At 47.9% G+C, this 25,285-nt stretch overlaps 1 protein-coding gene across 2 annotated transcripts; it reads right to left on the bottom strand.

Annotated features, from left to right (window-relative positions):
- Positions 1 to 551: 551 nt before the first annotated feature.
- Positions 552 to 20,429, bottom strand: ING1 (inhibitor of growth family member 1). Of its 2 annotated transcripts, none has more exons than XM_078863079.1 (6): positions 19,541 to 20,429; positions 18,529 to 18,792; positions 6,937 to 7,599; positions 5,799 to 5,932; positions 3,946 to 4,133; positions 552 to 1,840 (listed from the first exon to the last, which is right to left on the bottom strand). In XM_078863079.1, the coding sequence occupies exons 2-6, from the start codon at positions 18,722 to 18,724 to the stop codon at positions 1,774 to 1,776; spliced, it is 1,248 nt and encodes a 415-aa protein (XP_078719205.1). In that variant the 5' UTR covers positions 18,725 to 18,792; positions 19,541 to 20,429; the 3' UTR covers positions 552 to 1,773. The 2 variants fall into 2 exon arrangements, with proteins under 2 accessions (XP_078719205.1, XP_078719204.1); XM_078863078.1 differs by having other exon boundaries at positions 19,979 to 20,429.
- Positions 20,430 to 25,285: the final 4,856 nt, after the last annotated feature.

Here is a 25,285-nt window from a genome sequence, read left to right as displayed (position 1 = left end):
ATTCAAAACATGATTCGATAAGTGTATAATACTTGTGTTTGTACTGACACCTTCCAATAATCCCTTCCAAATGGAACATTAGTAGGCTGGGGCGTAAAAGATAGTAACCAGTCTTAACAGAAGCATCTGCGAAATCAAGTGGAGAGGCTTCTTTTGAAAGAAAATACAGTATAATACAGACGGGATGACCAAGTGACTCAGATGCTAAAGTGGTGAGTTGGCACTAATGAGATCCTGGTTTCAAACCTAGGCAGTGACTCGTTGTGTCGGGAGTGGATGGTTTCAGCCTGGTCACCAATGCCTGTACAAAAAAAGCATCATACTGACGTGGTTAGTTGCTTAATATGGCTAAATTCGCGAGCTCAAAGAATTAAAAAATAACTTTAATTATCATGCAATGAACACAAAATATAATAGTAGTGCTGGAAAAGTGCACCCCCTACAGCATCTGCTTATGTTTACTTTGTGTAAACATAAAAAGTACTAATTAAGGGAGTTTCATTAGTTCTGTAAAACCATTCTGCACGGCTGTTCTCAGGCACACATGGCCACATGAGGATCTAATGCTGAATATTGTTCATTACAGGATGCAGAGAATGAACGAGGAATGGTGGAAATGTATGCTCTTGAATAGTTAATAATAACATTGGTGAAAACAATTATTTCTAGACCAGCTCTGCTTTGATAACTCTTAACATTTGTCTATTTTCCAAGGAAACCATTAATATTGCATTATAAATATTATATTTTATATGGAGTCGGATTACTGACAAAGTCCAACCAACCACTCGCGTATATAGTACTTTGGTATTTTCATTAAAAACAAAAACTCTCATGACAAACCAAATACTACAGCCGGATGCTATGGTATATTAAATATTTTATTACGTAAACCCTATTTACACTGAGTTTTTACTGTCAATGCTTACTTTTACAAAGTTAAACACACAACATTAAAAACAAATGGAACCTTAAATTCAATTCAAAAAACCTTTTTATCTTTTTCTAATTTCAAAAAATCTTTATATATATAGCTAGAAAGTTCGGGACATTTGGCTAGCATTGTCAAATAAAAAAACCAAACCTTTAAATACTGATAAAATTGCGGTTTGTGATTTGTATATCGATAATCATACGAAACATCACAAATGACATCATACAAACAGGACGAGACTTCAATGTTGAAAATGACAACATCTACAAATTTCATGTGAGATTTATGTACAGCAAAGTTTTTTCTTTAAAATATTTTAGAAAAAAAACATACAGTATTTACAGCGTTTAACAATCTAAGCCAAAGTGAAGCGTTGCCCTGTGAGCGTGGGGGGCCGGCCGGTGTCCACGCACGCTGGAGTGGCGGCGCTACCTCTGGCGGCGGTGAAGGTTGATCAACATGGCAGGGGCCTAACGTCTAAAACCGTGTCCTCTTTTTTTAAGCGAGCATTCGTATTACTGAATACACAGAATTCATACAAAAAGACTGGTTACCACTAGTTATTAAGGAGGCGGCGTGAGCTACGACAAGACCCTTTGCGTGGTTACGAGGAAGGTGGCGCGCAGTTCTCGTGCCGTTCACGTGTCGCCATCTCTGCTCGGCTCATTGTATAGTCCACGTTGTTGTCGTCGTCGTCGTCGGCTGTTTTCTTTCATGTTATTTGCGTGTCTTTTATCCCCTCTCGTTTTATTCACACCGTTACAAACAGCAGTGTCCTTTCTTAGGTCATTGGCAGGGCTTGCGGGATGTGGGGGGGAAAGCCGTGGGCCGGCGTGCCTTCAGGTGACGTGTCGCGCCGGGGGACGTCCCACCGCCGACACCACGCCGCCGTCCACCTTCTTGGCGCTGCACGCGACACACAGCGTGGCATGCACGCTCAGCCCTGGCACGCGTCATAGCCTCCACCCACTCCCCCCGCTGCAAGTGCTAATGCTCATAGTGGGACACTAAGATCTGGAAAGTCCATAGGATGTCGAATGAAGGGTCTGATTTGAGTTGGCAGAGAGGCACGTCTTATGCCGAATCACCACTTTCCTGCCGATTTGGCCAATTTTCTACTCCGAATAGCAAAATGTCAGTTTCTGCCACTAAGAGGTGTTTACTGTTGTTTCTTTTTGGATGATTTCAACAAAGCCCCTAATCTATTAAGTTATTATTATTATGATCATAGTGCCTTCAAATAAGGTGCCGCCCTTATTTCATAAACTGTATGAGCCAGGTTAGACCTTCCTTTCTCAGGACGTGTCAAGTGAAAGGGCAGACATGGTTTAGCACTTACAGGGTGCTTTACACACACGCAACTTTCATTAGCACTCTTGGATTCACAGTAAAATCCACTGGAGATGTCAACTAGTGCTTTAGAAAATACTCATTTTAGCAATGTAGAAAAACTGTTGGCTGTGTCATGTTCTTCGTGTTTGGGTGAAAGTTTCTTGACACCTTGACAGCACATGCCTTACGTGGCCACCACCGGTCACCATGACGACTGTGCCAGGCTATGTATGTTTCCACCACACACATACCATAATAACACATTCTTAAGGGCTCAAATAACAAAAAAACTAATTATTTGTTGATACTGTGTTGGCAGAGGTGCACGAGCACAAATAACAAAAAAGGTTGCCGTTTACATTTGTTGAAAATGTTAAAAGTTTGACTTTATTAAATAAAGATGTTAATTTCCAGCCATATAGTTTTTTCGACATCTCACAATGTATACTTCTCACAATATTAAACAAGATTAACGAGATTAAACCATTGGCCCAAATTCGAAGGCCACGATCAATAACTGTGCGCAGCATCGGCGAGAAGCAGGAGTTTGACACGAGCAGCAGGCCCGTGGGCGCCGTGGGGCCGCACAGCACGACAGGACAACTGTAAAAGGCCTTCGCGCTGCTCACAATCTTTCCCGTAGGGGCCTCAACACAATCGCTTCTCAAAAGGAACCTTTGCTTTGGGAAGTCCACACAAGGGAAAAGCACCCAGGATTGTTTTTCATTAATGCCATTGTTCAAACGCCAATTCATACGCCATCTTTAAAACAACACAGCGTGGCAGTCTGTAATGAAGGCCCTAAAAGCCACAGCAGGTCCGAAAAACGTCAGAACATCAACAAAACCTGAGCTCTGCTCTGTACAAAAGACATCGCTCTTGCACTTCCTAGCTTGCTATTCCGCTTAAAACATGAGAGACTTTGCAGCGACAAGTATGCATAAATTACAACAGTGTCGCTGCTAAATCTGCTAAGCTGTATGTTTTTTTTATTTTGTCGTGCACTGTTATGTTTATACACTTGCCCTGTACAGCATCTTGATAAGCGTGTTGTATTTACATGCTCTATATATGTATAAAAATAGTATTTGTCTATTTCCATCCTGGTCCTAGTCTAATACAACCACTCGCAGCAACTGTGCGCCACTCATCCCTCCACACAAGCATATCGGCCAAAGTGCCATAACTCAAGCGTGTTTTCGAGTTACCGGCCGGGCTACCTGGAAACACTTGTATTCTTAGGTTTTTTCGGTAAAGTCACGTAGGTCAAAAATTTAAATTAATAAAAGTAAAATAAAAATAAAATAAAAATCACGACGTTTCGGAGGCAACACAAGCTTCCGTCTTCAGGTGGAACAGTCACAGCACGACTGCTGCATCAAGTAAGAGAAATTCTTGGAATTTCTCTTACTTGATGCAGCAGTCGTGCGAGTGGTTGTATTAGACGGTTCCACCTTGTGTTGCCTTCGAAACGTCGTGATTTCTATTTTATTTTACTTTTATTAATTTAAATTTTTTACCTACGTGACTTTACCGAAAAAACCTAAGAATATGAATCCTTGCAGTCACGAAAGCTTCAAATCTAGAATGAATGGAAACACTTGGTCAGCACTGTGCCCCCCACTGTGTGGCTGGCACGCGGGGGCGGTGAGCACGTGGGCGGCAGTGGGGCCCCCTACCTGGCGCAGCCGCGCTCCTTGCGTGCCCTCTCGAGCAGCGCGCGATCCATGGTGCGCTCGTTGGGGCCGCGGCAGCGCGGGCAGAACCACTTGCCCTTGGGCTTGTGGCTCAGACCGACACAGCCAAAGTGGAACCACTCGATGGCACAAGCTTCGTTGTCGCAGCCGATCATGTCTCCATACGAAACCTGATGGGCGCACGGGGAGTGGTCCCGGGGAAAGAGGTACAAGTGGAGGGAACAAGGAAGTCAGTCGCAAATGTTTAGCGTTTGACGATTATTCAACTTTTTTTCCATGCAAAAGCACAGATGGCCCGCAAACCTATTTTCTGTATTGTTATATACTAGCCATGTCGTAGCCCTACATATTCGGTGTACATCATGATAGTTCCATGATATTTGAGAGACTACAACCCTGCTTGTAATCAATGTTGAATTAGTGCTGTTTTCAGGTAGGCAACAAGTGTGATTAATGGAGATGTGCTAGGTCAGCATGGGATAGCACAAGAGAATGATAATGGAAAGAGGCCACAATGAGTTGTGTGGTGTTAATAGCCTCACTATCTCTTAATACCCAGCTTACACAAAAAAAAATCACAAAATAATTATACTTACTCCCCTAAAGGGAATGGCAGTAGAAGGTCACAGGTAATCAAAACATTGTCTTGAAAGATGGCCAGATGGAAGCCATTTAATATTTTTACATTTTCAAAAACAAACACGACAATAATTTCCCATACCTCTAATTAGCACTGTCGGCTAAGTATGGTGCAAATACAGTTCAACATACATAAATAATACCAATAACTTAAAATGTATTTAAAATACTTTCACGAACTATGATGTAGATACCTGCTGGTAACAAAATGCTTACTTTTTTTTCCTCCAGAATGTAAAATAGCCCGCAATTGTACAACTGTACTGCCATCTCTTGCAACTAGGTGGGCAACTGACATAAACACAAGTGGCAATTCATCTTAAACGCTGCATTGCCCTTATGTAGTTTAGCCATTGGGCCACCCCATTGACATCTATCGCTGTGCGGCAACAAGGCGACCGTAGCGCCGGCCTGCAAGTGAAAATTTATCTGTCAGTAGGGGGCGATGTATAACTGAGAAACGGCTGAAACCTCATCACACAAGTTGCTCGCAGGTAGGGCTGCAAAACGTAACGAAGGCTGAATAGCAGCAGTTGCCACAAAAACTGTAAAAAAAAATCCATTACCATACCATTATATATAAAGTGGGACTGAAGTTTGGTCACTCAAGAAATCTTTTAACGAAGCAAATAATGTATACATTCGGTATTTGTGACATTCTTACATAGTGCTAGGCTAACCCCACCCCCTCTGGTCCTTGCACCTGATTGGCTCACATGTGATGACGTCACATTTATCCCTCTATTTAAGACCAAAACAGGAGGATTTATCCACAACTCCAGCTGTCGCCTGATGAGGCTGGTTGTAATCGCCGGCGAAACGTCGTACTCGAATTGTAAATGTTGTGGGTTTACTCTCAAACACACCGGTGTGCTCAACTAATAACGAATTGGCATGGTTTGTTCAAACTCTTAGGTTTTTTCGGTAAAGTCACGTAGGTAAAAAAATAGAAATAATAATAGAAATAAAATTATAAATCACGACGTTTCGGAGGCAACACAAGTCTCTGTCATCAGGTGCAACCGTCACAGCTAGATTTACTGTATCAAGTGGTTTGTTCAAGTGACAAACCTTACTAATTGGCTGTGTTGGGTGGTAGCGGGCTTTAACAACATATTTATATTTACGTGATCGAACCCAAAAAAATACTATTAGGGGGAGCTATGTTTTTGGAGGTACGGTGCGGGTGAGCTCACCTGGTTGCAGAGGCAGTAGGTGGGTTCGTCGGGGTCGACCGTGGACAGGTCGAGCTCGGGTGGCGAGTGCGGCTCCGTCTTGCCCCCGCCGCGTCCCACAGATGACCGCTTCTTTTTCTTCTTCCCGCCACCACCTGCGATTGCCAGTGCCACGCGCAGCACGCGATGTTGATGGCGGTTTACGTTGTCGTCATCATCACTGCCACCATCATTTAAGTTTCGTTCAGCAGTGGTACCTCCAGATTAAAAAGTGGACTTGATGTACGATATGACAATTGGCAAACGCGTACATAGTTGGTTCCTCAGAGGTTAATTATGCAGGGCAGCAGCGGAAATATTTCCTTGGAACAAATCAAATGTTTTTGTTGGGTTTGTTGAGAATTTATTCATGCATTTATCGCCATATTTTCAATGGAGGAGAATGATTGAATTTTAAGAAATGTGTACTTAAAATACAGCTCTCCCTTGTCAGACAACTGCATAAATAAGCCACTGATGGGATAATTTACCTGCAAAATTTTTTTAATGTGTTTTTTATTAAATGGTTTTGCCAAAAAATGTATTTTATGTATTTCATGTTTCCCGGTATATGTTATTTTACAATTGCTGAAAACAGTGACAGCTCAAATGCTGGCTGGTTTATTTTGGATCCGCCCCCCCCCTCATTGACATGAGGGTGGAGCCAACCAGGTGATGTCATGGTCTCCATCTGATAGGCCTCCCAACAGTCACGTGACCGGAGGCTGTGCCTAATCACCACATAATACCTGTGATTGGCCACCAATACGTTTAAAATTACAGCGCAACAGGCAGGAACCCAAGAACTTCAGATGAAGACTGTACAGATTATGTGAACCACAGCCCAGCAGAATAAGGGTGTTAGGGATATCTATTTTTTTTAAAGACCGAAGTGGGGACCTTCTGCTTCTGTGCTGAGCAGCGGCTCTCTGAAAGGGAGGCGATTTGCTTTGCATAAAGTGGATTGACAGCATAAATTACTTAAAAGCAAAAATAAAGGCCTACAGGAAGCAACCGCCATGACCATTGTTAGCCGCCATACCACGAGTGACAGAACAGAAGCGGATTTGGTCTGTGCTGCCGGGCCGAGAGTGTCGCCGTGCGTCGTCCCTCTGCTCACCTCCGGTGCTGCGCGCCTTCTTGGGCTTCGGCGCCTCGTCCAACTGCGCCGCCTCGGCCCCATTGGCCGCCAGGCTGTTTTCCAGCGTCTCTTTGCTGCGCTGCCGGTGCGACCTCTTTCCAGCGCCCTTCTCCAGGACGGGCGTGCCCCCACCGCTGCCGGCCCCTCCGCCGGTTCCCCCGCCTCCTCCCCCTGCCGCCGCCGCCGTCGTCGCGGCGTGGTTGGGGTGGTGCGACGTGTGGTGGTTGTTGAAGTGGTTCTGCGCGTGCGTGTGCGGGTGCTGATTGTTTTCGTGCCGCCCGCCCGCCCCGCCGATCCCGGCTGCCGCCGCCGCGGTGGCGGCGGCGTCGCCCGCTTTGTCCCTACGAGTGACGCCGGCCGTCGGAGTCGCGGCCGTCCCTGGCGCGGTCTCGCCGGCCGCTACGGCCGCCGCCACTGCAGCCGCCGTCTCTTCTTGATCGGCCAAGCGAGCGAGGGCCTCGGCTTGCCGCCAGCGCGACTCCGCGGCATCGGACACCATAGAGACGATGGCGAGCTTCTCGTCGCCGAGCTCGCGCGCACGAACCAGCGCGACCTGCAGCATCTGCAGTGCGCGGGCGCGGGGGCCACCCTCTGCCTCGGCCTCGTAGCGCGCAAAGCAGTCCTCCACCTCGCGTAGCACCTCTGCTCACACCACACATGCACAGAGGCATAAACACACAAATACAGACACACATGCATAAACAGATACATACACACAAAACGCAGATAATACAGAGGCATAAAAAGTCACATACAGATGCATAAACAGACACACACACCATACTCAATATTCATTTAAGGGTGAGTTGACCTAGTGGTGGATTATAACAGGTTGCACTTGCTACTTGTTATCCATGGCTGGGAATGAAACTCAGGTTGCTGGGTTCATAGTGCAATGCACCAGCTACACTGTACCACTGCTCCGTACCACACACAAATACACACATACACAAGATGTTCGATTAGCTTTATTGATCTCAAGTGCTAATGGTTAGTGTCTATTAAGGAGACACATTGCACTTTTGGATTAGGTAGCCAGCATCATGCACGCCTGACCACCTTTTGTATCCTCTGTGCGGTTGTTGACCATGTTGCACTCGCCGCTTATTTAACATCGAGTCAACACCAATGGGAGGCCCAGTCGTGAGCGATCTCAAATGTCAATGGCGTGAAAGGCCACGAGTCAAATGAGGATTGCGAGGGATTATAACACGGTGAAAGACCACACTACGCTACTTGGTGCATGCAAACGCACACAGCTGCCAGACTATTACCATGTGAGACAGACGCTGCTCATCCTGCAAAGTGGAAAAATCCCTTGTCGTGTCCCAAAATGACACCACATAAACACGTCACAAGATCCACCACATAAACACGTCACAAGATCCATGCGCTACCCTGTCACCAAGAAGCCTAAGTGCTATTTATGATTCCACTTTGCATTTTTTTAAAGAAAGTAGGAGGCCACAAGCTGCACAACTCATTCGTAAAGGAGACCTCGGATAAATGCACATATAATTACAGGTGGAGAGTGCGGTGGGCAATGTATTGGTGGACACAAACAAATATAGTAATAATACAATTTAAGCACTGTGCATGTAGTGCTGAATAAATACAACATTAAATTAAGAGACCACAAGAGTCATGTTGTCAGCATTGTAGGATATTATTATACACCAGAAAAAAGTCTATAAATGTAAATTGGACAAGAAAAAGCAGACTTTTTTTAGTAAAATATTTCAACTGAAGCAGAATAGTCTGATACTCTACCTTGCTAATTAACTTCTACAACAAGTGCATTCATGCTGTGAAAATAGACGCAGGGCTTCGTTTGATTTTTATATTCGCCTGCCCAAGAGCCGGAGAATGCAGTCACCCAGAATCTGCTGTAAAGCCGCCACACGGGGGAGGAACTCCACAAAAACATTTTGTGCGACGCGCCAACCGCCGATATTAATCCCAACAGAACCTGCAGGGCATCCCCCACGGCACGTTCCTGCTACTCGAATCTCGTTCTCTCGGCGACTTCCACGCAGCGACCGGCAAGAAACAACCCGGCCACTGAGGAGGGAGGAGGTACGAGGTCACCATCACCCTTGTTCGGGAGCCGCCCTAAGGCTCGCCTCATCTCACGAGCGACTAACGTCGAATGCCGACGTCAGGGCATCATGAATTACTCTCCGCTGACATAGCGGCAGCGACCTTCCGTGCTCGCGTAACATGGATCGTGAGAGCCACTTGGAGCATCAAGCTACGACGACACATTTACTTGTCGAGGATATCAGCAAAGACGGATCGGCGGCAGGGATGCAGGACAGAGAGGCATGCGTGGATAGAATTGTTCACCGCAAGACCATCACCACAGTGCTGACATTTTTATGCTAACGCTGCTCCTCAGCACGGTAAGCGCTCACGGCCGATAGACGCTCATTATAGAATTTTCAGTATGGCGGCGCACGGCAAATTGGACAATAACATCGTTGAGCAGCCTTCTCTGTGTTGTCGGAGTGACCTCATTTGGGGAGTGTGGAGTGGTTCAGGGGCTGCAATCCCTGTCCTTATTCTGGGTCATGGTGTCACCACTTTATAATTCATTTCTGGCTCCTGGGTAGAAATGAATGGCTCCTGGGTACGATGGGAGAGGCGCCCCAACGTGGATGAATCATCGGACTGGCAAGCAAATTAGTAGCACTGTATTTAGAAACACATACACACGTACACTGCATTTAAAGCTTCTTGCATATGGCCAATGATTTGCAACATTTAAAGAATCATTTCTAAGTGATTTAGCCATTCAAAAGCTTTTCCCGAGAGTTGGTGAACTACAGATACACTGCCAAGTTACATGGTTAATGGATTGGAGTTTGTAGCTCCAAACAGAAGATTATTTGATTTTCAAACTTTCAAGTTGGATTTTAATAAGCAGCTTCAGAAAAAAAAGTATTTGCTTTGTTAACGAAGGCATAAAAAATACCCATTGTCTATATATTTATATATCTTAAAGGTCTCAAAAAGCAACTATTTATTTAAACATGTGAAGGTAGGGTTGAGAGCTATGGTGTCCACCAAGCACCGAATAGAGTCCAATGAAGTATGATTTCAGCAGCAGCATAAGAAAGAGGTGTCTCACCTATACGTGCAAGAGTTGGACAGTCTCTCGACGAATTAATGGGTTTCCTGTACACTTTTGTCAAATTACTTGATAATGAAAAACAAGCCAAACATTTAGGAGATAAACCCCCCCTCTAGTTGCTTATAATGCATTTTAGGCTATACACGTGTAGCTTTAACTTGCCTAAAGATCTTTCCTTCCACTCTTTGGAATCGGATAATCAACCCATGGCACAGTGTCGTGTCTGAAGCAGCAAGTTACTGGGGGACGTGCACGCACGATTTAAGTATCAAGACGTAAACATCTGCGCAGTGCTCACGCGGATATTTTCTGCACGATTACTCCTCCTAAGTGATGGCTCCTTAGTTTCATCATCCAAGTTGAAACAGAACCTGCCATTACTCAGCCATTAATACAGATTCATGGCTGAACAATAAAGCACAACACATCCTACTGCTATGCATTTATAACCAGCACTTGGTAATGATATTGAGAACGTATGAATAGCTCAGTGGTCAATGAAGGATCACAACTCAATGGTATTCAAGAAGCTCAATGTTGGATTCCTGATTATGCCGCCAGGTAAATTCTGTAGTGAAAGCACTAATGAGCAAAGCATGCCGCAAAGTGAATGTTAAAGACTGACATATCAACTTGGTTAAAAGTAGGTCATTTTGTAGAAATACAAATCCCAAAACTAATTAAGTCATAACTGTGTAATTGTATGGTAGTGACAACTCGATCATTATAACTGAGCAAAGAAGAATGGAGATAAGAATGCTTTCAATTGAGAGACAGCAAGAGGACCATATCGAGCACAGAATACAAAGGGTAGATATAACTGAAACTTTGATTTAAAGCTTTCGTGACTGCAGGGATTCATATTCTTGGTTCTTTCGGTAAAGTCACGTAGAAGGGAAAGAATGAAATATTATAAATATAAAACAATAAAAATTCTCACGACGTTTCGACTGCAACACAAACAATCATCATCAGGTGTGAAATCCACAGCAAGAACATTTATTTTATTGTTTAATATTTATATTATTTTATTATTTCCCTTCTACGTGACTTTACCAAAAGAACCAAGGATAAAACTGAAACTGTTTAAGAAAAAGCAGAGGCTATGTATTACACGATAGATCACTTTTCTCAGTTTCCCAACTAATTCAAAGGGGAGATCCGTGGCACTTGAGCACAGCAATAAAACAGACAGAAACATCAACTTCATAAAAATTCATAATACACGTTTTTGGGTTAGATCGCGTTATTTATAAATGTGTCGTAACCCTCCACCACGCGACACGGCCAATCAGCAAAAAAAGTGTCACGTTGACAAAAGACAAATAGTTCACTACTTTAGCCCACCGGTGTGTTGAAGAGTGAATCCACAACATTTACAATTTTTGAGTACGACGTGTCGCTGGTAATTACATCCAGCATCATCGGGCAATTGCTGATTGGCCGTGTCGGGTGGTGGAGGGTTACGACACATTTCTAAATAATGCGATCTAACCCAAAAACGTTTATTACGAATAATATTGGCGTGAAAGCCTATGTGTTAAACAGAAACATCAACATTGCAGAGAACGGGTACGGGGTCCTTAAGGAACATTGCACATCATGCGAGGTATTTAACAGTCCGTTCATTTTCCAATTTGCGTGTTTGTGACTGTTGGAATACAATAATGTATATAGTTGGAAGGGAAGACGGCCCATGGTCAAGAATAATGACGGAGTGGTAGCCAAGGAATGGAACGTCACTGAAAGACTGAAGAGATGGAGCAACCAAATCAACTGATGTGCAGCAGGTGCTCAGTAACTTATTACACACTGCAGGATTATGAAAGTTGATGGTGGCTTCGGGAGGTCTTCATCCAGCAATGTGGATTGTGACCATGGCTCATGATGAGGATGACATTGTAATCGTTATAACTACAGTATCTCCATACGTAAACAAATCCCAAAGTATCCGATGATACTGACAGTGAACTCAGTCGGCACTCCATTGTTAAACAAAAGGACACGAGCTTGGTGAGAACGCAAAATAATTGCAACAGCCTCTCACCAAATTAAATAAACGAAATAAGGCAAAAGCAATAACGAAACACAACGAGCTCTCACTTTAAGGTCAAGAGATAATGAAAGGCTATGGGCTCTCAAGTGATTCAATAAAAACCAAGTGACTAACTTATTTGGGTGAATCACAGTGTATTTCAATGTCACATATCCCACACACTTGACATTTAGCAATACATGAACTGCGTACTTAAGAGTTATCTCTGCAGACGGGCACAAATTAATATTTTCTTCATACACAGCTTCGCGATGGTCAGGTCGCGACTAAAGCCAAAGGGTTCATCAGCTAAAACTTATTTGACTATCGTCATTCAGAGGACATGGTCCCCGTTCATGGCAGTGCCTCGCGTTATAATTTCCAGTCTACAAAGGGCATAGGCGCGCGTGCCATTGGTCGGCAGCGACGGGGTGGCGCTTAATTCGTTGTGGGAAATCGACGGGGCCGTCACCATTGGCATGCGAGCAGAACGCCCACCGCTCTCTGTTTTGATTGACGATGGAGGAGGAGGAGGAGCGCGATGGACGCGCTTTGAGCACGCGGGCTGAGAGGACAAGATGGGAAAGAGCGGAACCACACCAACCATGACCCCGACAAAAGTGTTGGGCCTCGACGCTGAACCCGGTTCTCTTTCCACTTCCTGTAGCCCTGACTCTGAGTCTACCCATGACCCAGACTCTAAGTCTAATTCTAACCTTGACTTTAACCTTTCCGACGACACTAACCAGATGACCCCAACTCGAACCCAATCTCCCCCCACCTCCTGCACCAACAACCGTAAACTTGACCCAACCATGACTAACTATATATCAGTCTAATCCCATCTCTTGCAGCAGCCCTAACCCTGACCATCACAAATAATAAGGGCCCTTTAACACTGCCCCCAATCACCTCTACCACTCTCAAATTATTATAATAAGCATAGACCTGACCGATCTTAATCCAAATGCCTGGCTCGTTCTATGCAGCCACATCTACTTGCAGTGCGTCAACTTCACACATAATCGCCGCTCACGCCAATCACTGTCTCGACTGGCTCTCGCAAGGTTTAACCAACGCGATAGAACGTGTCCATTGAATTGGAAAAGTCAAACCACCACCCCTTCCTGCTTTTGCGAAGCAGCCCCCACTGCACTGCAGTAACGTTGGCATCTACCCCAGACCAAAGCGTCAGAAGCAACTGTTCACCAAGGGAAATCCGGAAGCTCGTGAGAGCACCCCTCCTCCCACCACCCCAAGTAAAAACGAGCCAGAAAACATCGTCCATATCACTAACAACCTGTACCCTGCACTGTCCATACGCAATACGTGTACGGACGGAGAGAGATGGTGGTGGATATGTGGCGGACAGTCCAGGAGGAGGAGCTCACGAGGTGAGGGAGGGGTTTAAAGAGGTCAAGGGGGAGGGGCTTAAGATTAGGGGAGGGGCTAAAACGCGAAGCGGAGAAATTGTGCAAAATTAGTGATTACATTGACATCGCTTTGCCATAAAACTATCACGCGGACGAAATGGATCATGGTATTAGCTAGGGAAACCTACGTTACGAGCTAACGAGAATGAGGTGAATGTCGGCAGAGCGGTTACGGTCAGGGGGGAGGGGCTGGGCTTGAGTGGGCGGTGCCAGGAGAGGCGAGTGGGAGGAGCCCGGCACCCACGTGGGTGGGTGTGGCTTAATATTTCGCGCGCGCGCTGTGGGCGGACGTGACGGTGGGACATAACTCATTAACATAAATTGTAATATTAACATAAGGATGACGCTTCCGGTCAGCGCGCGCGCGTGCCGGTGGTGGGGGGTGAGTCGGGAGGAGGAGGAGGGGGGAGACGTGCCACGTGCATCGAGAAGGAGTTGCCGACTCCATTCCCCCCCTATCGAGCATCCCTCTACAAACACAACAACCATGATTGGAACGTACATTGCGCTATACAACAACCCTGGTGCAGCACGTGGAGCGCCCGTTCCCTTTCCCCTCTCGTCGTCCCGTCGTGGCATGTAAGCCCCGCCCTGCCCGCCCGCCCCCCACACACCAATTCTCGCTTGAGGAAGCCGCAACTACAGTGGAGGAAGCAACCATTACAGGCGTCGCGAGGCGAGCACCGCGTTCAACGAACACCCGCAGCAGCAGCTACTCCCCACCACCACCGTTAAGACGACAGTAGCAGCGCGAGTTATTAGCATTCATATTGTCGCCTTGAGGGCCGAGCGCACAGCGAACCCCCCCCCTCTCTCTCGCCTCGGGTTTTGTTAAAGCTCGGCTAGGGCGGGAGTTGAGAGGGGATAAGTCGTGGCGGGGGGGTCCCGTGTAGGGGAGGCACGGCAGGGAGGAGTGGGAGGAGATGCAGTTGGCCATGCGCGCGTGTGGGGGTGGTGGCGAGGAGGACGAGGAGGGGGAGGACGAGGAGGGGGGGGACGTTGCTGGCGGCGGGCCAAGGCGGCACGGAGGCACGTAGCGAGCACGGCTTTCATGGCTTCCGATCCTGACTGCCTGCCCGCCCGCCTGCCCGCCTAGTCAACCCGACTGCCTCGAGGTGCCCGCCCGCCCGCCTGGGAAGGGAGCCCAGTCTGTGCACTGCTGTACAGTAACTCTCCCCGCTCGCTCGCTCACTCCACCCACCCACCGCGGTAATAAAAAAAAACAACAAACCTCGCACGAGCAAAGCCCGGGCTTGGTGCCGTGGTTTATAAAACGACGCGAATGTATCTCGCGCGGCGTGCACACAACGGGAGAGACGACAGCACCGCGAGCAAGCCACGGGGAGACCGAAGCTGAACCACGCCAGCACAAGGCAGCCTCGCTCACCACCCTCCCCAGCCACCACCCTCCCCACCACACTCTAGCAAAGCAAAGAAAACCAACAAGGACTCTCCCGCCCCACTACACCACCACCAACCACACAATACTCCAGCAAAGCGAAGCAAAATAACTCCCGCCCCCCACTAACCACGTCCACCACCGCTAAACGCCAAACACCACGACGACGACGCCAAAGCGCGAGTTGCCGGCGAGACCCAGAAGTAGCAGCAGCAGCGTCAGAGAAACAACAACAACAACACCACCAGTCACAAGCAACAAACACAACCTCGATAACATCAGCGGCTTGTCCCTTCTACCGCTCGTGCTGCTGTCGCCTTCTCTACGACTGCTCTCACGTCCTCCCTCCCTGCCCCTGCCGCGATCTCTCTCCTCCTCTTCGTGTTTGCGCTCTCGTCGCAACTGCGTGTGCGGCTACCGAATCGTGCGTCGCCACCGATTCTGACGCTGTTGATTCTGCTCGTTGCTAACCCCCCGTGCTTGCACTGACAGGACGACTTGTGCCGATCCAACTGCGTGTGGTGCTGCTGCTATGAAAGGGTCGGGGCACTCCATTCCCGCACTGTACCCCGACGCATCGTTAGCGAAGCTGTCTTGGTCCCCCCCCCCCGTAAGCTCCCCCCGTGCCTTGGTGGCTCGAGCAATAAAGCAAAGAGGTGAACCCCGAGTATTGGTGCGTGTGTGTGTGTTTGTGTGTGCTTGAAGTAGCAATACGCGGGAGGCTCACACGGACACACTCGTAGACAAAGTGGACAGAGAGACTCGCATGAACACACGCACATATTCGTAGACAAAGCGAGCAAGAGACTCACATGAACACTCGTATACACGGTGAGCAAGAGACATGGATACACGTGGACACACGTACACACTCGTATACAAGGTGCGCAAGAGACATGGACACGTACACACTCGTATACAAGGTGCGCAAGAGACATGGACACGTACACACACGTACACACTCGTATACAAGGTGCGCAAGAGACATGGACACACGTACACACTCGTATACAAGGTGCGCAAGAATGGGCGACTGAGTTCACGTGACAGCCGAGGTCAACAAGACGAGAGAGAGAGACTAAGGAGAGGGAACAGGGATGGAGGTGTACAGCAAAAGAGAGACGACGCAATATGGAGCGAGAGGTTTCAGGCACAAGGTCGGTGATAAGGAAAGGTTCGGGACAAGACGAGAGGGAAACAATGAGAGTTTGAACAAGTAGCGAGGTCTGACAGGGAGGTAGGAATGAGCTGCAAGAAGGAGACGGACAGACGACGACGACAACACCGAGAGGAATGAGTTGACAACAGGATGAGAGAGAGAGAATACACGGTACAAGTAACAGGAATGGAGGAAGCGTGGAGAGAGAAACAGGAGACATATAAACAGATGAACTAGGGGGTTGATATAACACGGAGATGGACAAAGATGTTAGGGAACGCGGAAGGCGACAAGGAGACAACATGGGACGTGGACAACTGGATGATAGAGCAATGAGACGAGACACGGAGCAATGCTACAGAACTCGGGCAGTACGGAGTGATGGGAAAAGGTGACTGGACAAGAGGAGGAGGAAGAAGAGGAGGCAGAACTAAAGTGGTGGTAGACGAGAAGCCGACAGAGCAAGTAGACGAACACGAAGAGTTGAACGGAACAAGTGAAAGGAACTCGCGAGACAAGAACGAGGCGGTTCTCATGCAGAGGTGGTGGACCTCCGGAGTGATGGAACAAGCAGGATGGGTCCTAGGGCAGGTGGAAACTCTCGTCCCAGACGGGAGGGAAGAGCAAGAGAGGTGTTTAAGCAAAGGGAAGAAGAACTCCATGCCGTACAAAGCGATGTGAGTGTGCAAGGGTGGGTGGGGGACGAGATGGGGGGGGGAAGGAGGCGAACACAAAGCACGAACACACACACATCCACCACATCCCAGAGGCAGAGAGGAGATACGTCAACGCATGTGTACATGTAAGCACATGCGTACACACAAACAGGGATTTAGCACGCACATACATGCAAGCGTGCACATTGCACGCGAATGTAAAAAAAAATAGAAACACGTACAGCATATGGACAGACTGATAAATACACACGCACGTACAATAACTCAGACGCACACATTAATGCAAATTCGAACAATGCACATATGCAGGAACACATCATGCAACGCGAATATACTCCAGCACATACATGAACACAAAGACGTATGTACGCGTGACATGCAACATGGCTTAATCGTTAACACAATCCCATTTAAAGACACACGGACATTTACACACGTGTACTTTCAGCATACTTACTGACACATGCAAACGTATCGTACACGTACGCGAACACACACTCGAGTACTCCAACACATACATAATCATATATACACATGTACAAGTACACAAAGACAACCAGACTTACACGTGCATATGTACACAATACAAAACAGGTACACGTGTACACACAAACATACGTTATTCACATACAAAGACAAAACGAACACATCACACGCGTACTCAACAACACTAAAATACACAGGCGTACAAAGACACACACACATACACCAGGTACACACACACATCACACTAACACATGCACACTCACACACACAACCACAAGTGTACACGTACACACATACACAGGGACACACATAAACAGGTATACACACACATACACAGGTATACACCCACACATCACACTAACACATGCACACTCACACACAACCACAAGTGTACACGTACACACCCATACACAAAGACACACACACATACACCAGGTACACCCACACATCACACTAACACATGCACACTCACACGACCACAAGTGTACACGTACACACCCATACACAAAGACACACACATACACAGGTACACACACACACATCACACTAACACATGCACACTAACACACACAACCACAAGTGTACACACCCATACACAAAGACACACACATACACCAGGTACACACACACATCACACTAACACATGCACACTCACACACAACCACAAGTGTACATACCCATACACAAAGACACACACATACACCAGGTACACACACACACATCACACTAACATATGCACACTCACACACAACCACAAGTGTACACACCCATACACAAAGACACACACATACACCAGGTACACACACACATCACACTAATACATGCACACTCACACACAACCACAAGTGTACACACCCATACACAAAGACACACACACACATACACCAGGTACACACACATCACACTAACACATGCACACTCGCACACAACCACAAGTGTACACGTACACACCCATTCACATAGACACACACACATACACCAGGTACACACACACATCACACTAACACATGCACACTCACACACAACCACAAGTGTACACGTCCATACATACGAACACGTATAGACACACACACGTATAGACACACACACAATGCCACACACACAGCAGGGAGACAGACACACATGAGTGTTGGGGGAAGCGATGGCAGTGATGGGGCTGACCAGGTACTCTCTCTCTCTCTGTCTGTGTGTGTGGAGGACTAGGATGAGGCTGTGTGTGTGTGGAGGATGAGGATGGTGGATGACTTACCTTGGTATTTCACGTCGATCTCCCGCATGAGGGTGACATTTCTCTGCAGATCAAAGGGGAGCGACTCCACGCTGTCCAGGTAGTCGGCCACGAAGCTCGCCGTGTACAGTCCTCCTCCTGCTGCTGATCCTCCACCTCCACCACCACCTCCACCACTACCACCTCCACCACCGTCCCCACTCGCCTGGCCCAACATCTTCGGTCACATCGATGGGTCCAAGTGGCGGGGTCCGGGCGGAGAGAAGTGGCGGCGACAGAGGCAGACTAAGAGCCGCAGAGATAGGACAGACGTGGGGGGGGAGATAGAGACTATCAATATAGAGGTTGAGGCCACGGACAAAGACACACAACAACACAACAACACCACCAACAAGGGGCACCCCCCCCCAGCTAGAATCACAGGCAGGAAGACACCGACAGGGAGATAACTACGACGCCGGGGAGACACGGGGCAGGAGAAGCAGAGATGGTGGTGGTGATGGGGGGGGGGCACACACACGAGGAAGATGATGAGACAGTGTTTAAGAGAGAGATGTGAGAGTGTGCTTAAGGTAGAGAAGAGAAGAGACGAAGGAAGACGAATGGGAGGTCAGAGAGCGGCGGGAGACGAAGGGAGAGAGACACAGAGATAGGGCGAGAGGTGGTGGTGGGAGACACACACACGAGGAAGATGACGAGACAGTGTTTAAGAGAGAGATGTAAGAGTGTGCTTAAGGTAGATAATAGACGAAGGGAGACGAAGGGAGAGAGACGTGGGGGGGGGGGGTCGCACCTCGTTCCCGGCAACACCGGACGGGCCGCGAGAGAGAGAATTAATGAATATAAACACACGACACGTACAGAAACAACAGAGAAGAAGAAGACGATGGTGGAGGGGGGGGGTGAGACGAAGAGCGATGACCACAGAAATAGAGAGAGGTTATGAGCGAAGGGGGGGGGCAGGAAATAATATAGATACAGTACACACGCGGCGGTGGTGGTGCACAGAGACGAGACCAACAGGGCTACTTACACAAACAAGTATGGAGACAAGCTTGGGACGAAGAGAGACGCACCGAGACACAGCGATACACAGAGACACCGAGACACAGGAGGAAGACGAGGAGGGAACGAGGCGACGATACAGACACGGAGTTAACGCCGCGTGGTCGGGGGACGCACAGAGTTGAGGACTGTAGGGCGACACGGGGGGGCACACGAGAGACGACAAGGCGGACACAGACGATAGGACAACAGTCTGACACACACAGAGACACACACAGACACACACACAGAGAGACGAGGGAGTCCGTCACAGTCGGACACACAGAGAGACACACAGAAACAGACACAGAGAGACACACAGACAGACACAGAGAGACACACAGAGAGACACAGAGAGACAGAGACAGACAGAGAGAGACGAGGGAGTCCGTCACAGTCGGACACACACAAACAAGAAGACACTCACACGTGCAATGAATGTTCGCCGTGCTTCAGAGGGCGCGCAACGCAGTCGCTCGCCCCGGGGAACACGGAGAGAGACGGAGAGAGACACGGACGGAGGGCGAAAGAGGAGAGAGGGGAGAGAGACGGAGGGCGAGAGAGAGACAAAGACGGAAAGGCCAGAGAAGCGGCAGAGGCGATGAGGATAATAAACCCCCCCACCCTCAAGTAAATACGCGCCGCGTAAAAAAAAAAATCTCTCACAACGTAGAGAGTGGAGAGAGAGGGGAGTGGAGAGAGGGAAGAGTGTGGGGAGAGAGGAGAGAGAGAGTAGAGAGAGAGTGGAGAAGAGAGAGGGGAGAGCAGCAGCAGCTAGGAGCAGTGGGGCAGCAGCAGTAGCAGCAGTTTCAAACAGGCGAGGGAGCAGCGCCAGTGCGCATGTCCGGAAATGACCAAATATGGGAGGCGCCACGGGGAGGCGGCGTGGCCAGCGGTGAGGGCTGTGGTGCAGTGTTGGTGGGGCTCTAGTGTAAGAGGCTGTAGTGTGTGAGGCTGTAGTGTTGGTGGGACTGTAGTGTGTGAGGTTGTAGTGTGTGAGGCTGTAGTGTGAGGTTGTAGTGTTGGTGGTGCAGTGTTGGTGGGGCTTTAGTGTGTGAGGCTGTAGTGTTGGTGGTGCAGTGTTGGTGGGGCTGTAGTGTGTGAGGCTGTAGTGTTGGTGGTGCAGTGTTGGTGGGGCTGTAGTGTGTGAGGTTGTAGTGTTGGTGGTGCTGTGTTGGTGGGGCTGTAGTGTGTGAGATTGTAGTGTTGGTGGTGCAGTGTTGGTGGGGCTGTAGTGTGTGAGGCTGTAGTGTTGGTGGTGCAGTGTTGGTGGGGCTGTAGTGTGAGAGGTTGTAGTGTGTGAGGCTGTAGTGTTGGTGGGGCTGTAGTAGTGTAGTGTGTGAGGCTGTAGTGTTGGTGGTGCAGTGTTGGTGGGGCTGTAGTGTGAGAGGTTGTAGTGTGTGAGGCTGTAGTGTTGGTGGGACTGTAGTGTGAGAGGTTGTAGTGTGTGAGGCTGTAGTGTTGGTGGGGCTGCAGTAGTGTAGTGTGTGAGGCTGTAGTGTTGGTGGTGCAGTGTTGGTGGGGCTGTAGTGTGAGAGGTTGTAGTGTTGGTGGGGCTGTAGTGTGAGAGGTTGTAGTGTGTGAGGCTGTAGTGTTGGTGGGGCTGCAGTAGTGTAGTGTGTGAGGTTGTAGTGTTGGTGGTGCAGTGTTGGTGGGGCTGTAGTGTGAGGTTGTAGTGTAGTGTGTGAGGTTGTAGTGCGGTGGTGTAGTGTTGGTTGGGCTGTAGTGTGAGGTTGTAGTGTGTGAGGTTGTGGTGTAGTGTTGGTAGGGCTGTAGTAGTGGAGTGTGTGAGGCTGTAGTGTAGTGTGAGGTTGTAGTGCGGTGGGGCTGTAGTGTGAGGTTGTAGTGTAGTGTGTGAGGTTGTAGTGCGGTAGTGCAGTGTTGGTGGGGCTGTAGTAGTGGAGTGTGTGAGGCTGTAGTGTAGTGTGAGGTTGTAGTGTGTGAGGTTGTAGTGTGTGAGGCTGTAGCGTGTGAGGTTGTAGTGCGGTGGTGCTGTAGCGTGGTGTGTGAGTCTGGTGCAGTGTAGTGGGGCTGTAGTGCAGTGGAACCCAAGTGTGTGCAGTGTGAGGCTGTTTCTGCGGTGTAGGGTTTCTGCAGTGTAGGGTATCTGCAGTGTGTGCAGGGTGGTGCAATGTGGTGGGGCTGTAGTTCAGTGGATATGAAGTGTGTGTGTGCAGTGCAGGGTATCTGCAAGTGTGGTGGGCCTGCAGTGTGTACAGGGTGGCTGTGTAGTGTGTGAGTCTGTTGTACAGAGTGTAGGGTGGTTGTAGGGTGGCGTGTAGGGAATCTGTCGTCTGTGGGTGACAGTGGGACTGTGGGCCTGAAGTGCAGTGTTGGGCTGTAGTGTTGGGCTGTAGTCTGTGTATTGTGGGGCAGTAGTGCAGTGTATGACGTGTGTGTTGTCCACGGTTGTAGTATGTGTGTCGTTAGTTTAGGGAGGCTTGTGTGCAGTGTAGAGTGGAGCTGTAGTGTTACTAGTGTGGTGTGGGTCTGTAGTGTAGTGTACTGGTGTGGTGTGGGGCTGTAGTGTAGTGTACTAGTGTGGGGTGTGCCTGTAGTGTAGTGTGGTTCTGTAGTGTAGTGTACTAGTGTGGTGTGTGGCTGTAGTGTGGTGTGGGTCGGTAGTGTAGTGTACTGGTGTGGTGTGGGGCTGTAGTGTAGTGTACTGGTGTGGTGTGGAGCTGTAGTGTAGTGTACTAGTGTGGTGTGGGTCTGTAGTTTATTGTACTAGTGTGGTGTGGGGCTGTAGTGTAGTGTACTGGTGTGGTGTGGGGCTGTAGTGTAGTGTACTGGTGTGGTGTGGGGCTGTAGTGTAGTGTACTAGTGTGGTGTGGGGCTGTAGTGTAGTGTACTGGTGTGGTGTGGGGCTGTAGTGTAGTGTACTGGTGTGGTGTGGGTCTGTAGTGTAGTGTACTGGTGTGGTGTGGGGCTGTAGTTTAGTGTACTAGTGTGGTGTGGGGCTGTAGTGTAGTGTACTAGTGTGGTGTAGGGCTGTAGTGTAGTGTACTGGTGTGGTGTGGAGCTGTAGTGTAGTGTACTGGTGTGGTGTGGAGCTGTAGTGTAGTGTACTAGTGTGGTGTGGGTCTGTAGTGTAGTGTACTAGTGTGGTGTGGGGCTGTAGTTTAGTGTACTAGTGTGGTCTGGGGCTGTAGTTTAGTGTACTAGTGTGGTGCGGGGCTGTAGTGTAGTGTACTAGTGTGGTGTGGAGCTGTAGTGTAGTGTACTGGTGTGGTGTGGGGCTGTAGTTTATTGTACTAGTGTGGTGTGGGTCTGTAGTGTAGTGTACTAGTGTGGGGTGGGGCTGTAGTGTAGTGTACTAGTGTGGTGTGGGTCTGTAGTTTATTGTACTAGTGTGGTGTGGGGCTGTAGTGTAGTGTACTAGTGTGGTGTGGGTCTGTAGTGTAGTGTACTAGTGTGGTGTGGGGCTGTAGTGTAGTGTACTAGTGTGGTGTGGGGCTGTAGTGTAGTGTACTAGTGTGGTGTGGGTCTGTAGTTTATTGTACTAGTGTGGTGTCGGGCTGTAGTGTAGTGTACTAGTGTGGTGTGGGGCTGTAGTGTAGTGTACTAGTGTGGTGTGGGGCTGTAGTGTAGTGTACTAGTGTGGTGTGGGTCTGTAGTTTATTGTACTAGTGTGGTGTCGGGCTGTAGTGTAGTGTACTAGTGTGGTGTGGGGCTGTAGTTTAGTGTACTAGTGTGGTGTGGGGCTGTAGTTCAGCGTGGGGCTTTATTGTGGTGTATGGGTGTAGAGTGGCTGTCCGTGCAGTGTGTGGGTGTCGCGTGAGACTGTAATCTGGCTGTAGTGGATGTTGCGTAGGTATAGTTTGGCTGTAGGGTCAAGTTGCATTTAAGCGTAGTGTACATATCTAGTGTGCATGCAGTGGCGTGTATATAATAGTGCAAAAACATGTGTGGTTGTAGTTGAGTGTGTTTCCGCTGTGTAGTGTAAGGCAGTACTTTGTCTGTAATGTGTATGCAGTAGGTGCGGTGTTGTGACGCATGTGGAAGTGTGGATTATTGTGTGCCTATAGTTTAAGTGTGGATTTATTGCTTTGGCGGTAGCAATGGTGTAGGGTGTTGCTGTAGAGAATGGCTATGGTGTAAACACCGAGTGGTTGTTGTAGTGCATGGCCATCGTGTCTTGTGTGTTGTTTAGCTCCATCTCTGGTGTAGTATGCGGTTGCAATTTTGACACTTTGACAGTGGTGTCTGGTTGTTTTATATATAGTGGTGTTTAGTGTAGTGGTGTGGGGCTGTAGTGTGGCTGTATTGTAGGGTGTAATGTGCTGTGTTACACACTTTCGTTGTGTCATGTGGCACGCTGTGGGTCGTGCCACGTGTGTGTGTGTAGTCACTTGAAGTACTGCGGTTGAGTTTGCTGCAACACAACGAGTCGGTATCACGGTATTATTTAGACATTGGAGGGGACATTTCCATCACGGCACTCTAGCAGATATTGTGTTGTAGATGTCCATATCCGCAAGTACTCTATACACAACAGCAATACTGTGATATCGCGTGACTGATGGTGTTAACAACTGCTGGACAACATTACTATCTTAACGCATTGCTCTACGCATTTCACTTCTTACGTTGTAACGTGTGGTCGATTGTATATGTAAATCTTGTCTATTATTCAAACGCAAGATGGGAATACACAGAAGCAAATGCAATTGCAGAAGCCCTTCCCACGCCACCTCCAGCTCATTATATGGAACGCATCCCAATTGATTTATTTTTCGTCTTTATCATCGTCTCGTTGTCTTGCCCTAACCTGCTTATTTAACAAATCTACACGAATTTAGTATTTTGCTATGCAGTGATATAGAGGACTTTTGGGGGGGTTATGCGTGGATGGGACTTACATATGCACCGCATGGCAATGCTCTCCTTAATGAACTGCTGATGTGTTTGTTTTATAATAATAATATTCAAAGGCTATGTGATATTAATTTGTTTGAAAAGTCATTGCAATGAAGTTAATCGAACGTCTTTAACCATTAGCTGACATGCAATGTGGACAATACTGCATAGTACAGAATGTAACTGATTTAACAACAATAAATTCCAGAGTAAACATTTTACAATGATACATGGGTTAAAAGTACACAATTAAATGCTGTATATCAGTGCATTATACCTATTACCAACACGTGTTCTTTATACTGGACTTAAATCAATGTGTATTGATTGTAAACAGTAAATTGGTGACATAGTTACAGCTTATGTGAAATTAAAATTAGAGTCAATGTGATATATAAACGAAACGTTATTTATTGAAGTGGATTTCATGAATAGTTTATGCATTTAAGTTCTTGGGCAATTACTTTTCCTTGCAGTTGACATCTGGACATTTAATTAATGAAGCTACCAAAGCAGTCCCTTTAATAATAACTTCAGTAATGTAACTACAGTAAGGATGTTAATGATGCAACACCTGCATCAGATTATTCACCACACACGTGTCGGCGTAAATTGCCCCCCAAAACAAGTTTTCACAAACTCAATGTATCTGAAATCAACTGAAAGCACACTTAAGTACGTATAAAGTATAACAGTGGACGGGGAATACAAAGTGGCTGTCGCTAGAGCCATTTAATGGTTAAAACTCGCGGGCGCATTCAAATTGCGCGCCCTTTCCCAGCCGCACTCGACGAGAAGCCCCCAGGAGCGAGGCTTGCACAGCGGCTTGTGTCGCCGGGGATGGGGACACAAGTGTGGGACACCACAGCCGCCA

This window comes from Lampetra fluviatilis, chromosome 15 (assembly GCF_964198595.1).
Source record: "Lampetra fluviatilis chromosome 15, kcLamFluv1.1, whole genome shotgun sequence".
NCBI classification, from domain to species: Eukaryota; Metazoa; Chordata; class Hyperoartia; order Petromyzontiformes; family Petromyzontidae; genus Lampetra; species Lampetra fluviatilis.
The sequence above is the reverse complement of the archived record's forward strand: the minus strand, read 5'-3'. Positions and strand labels throughout refer to the sequence as shown.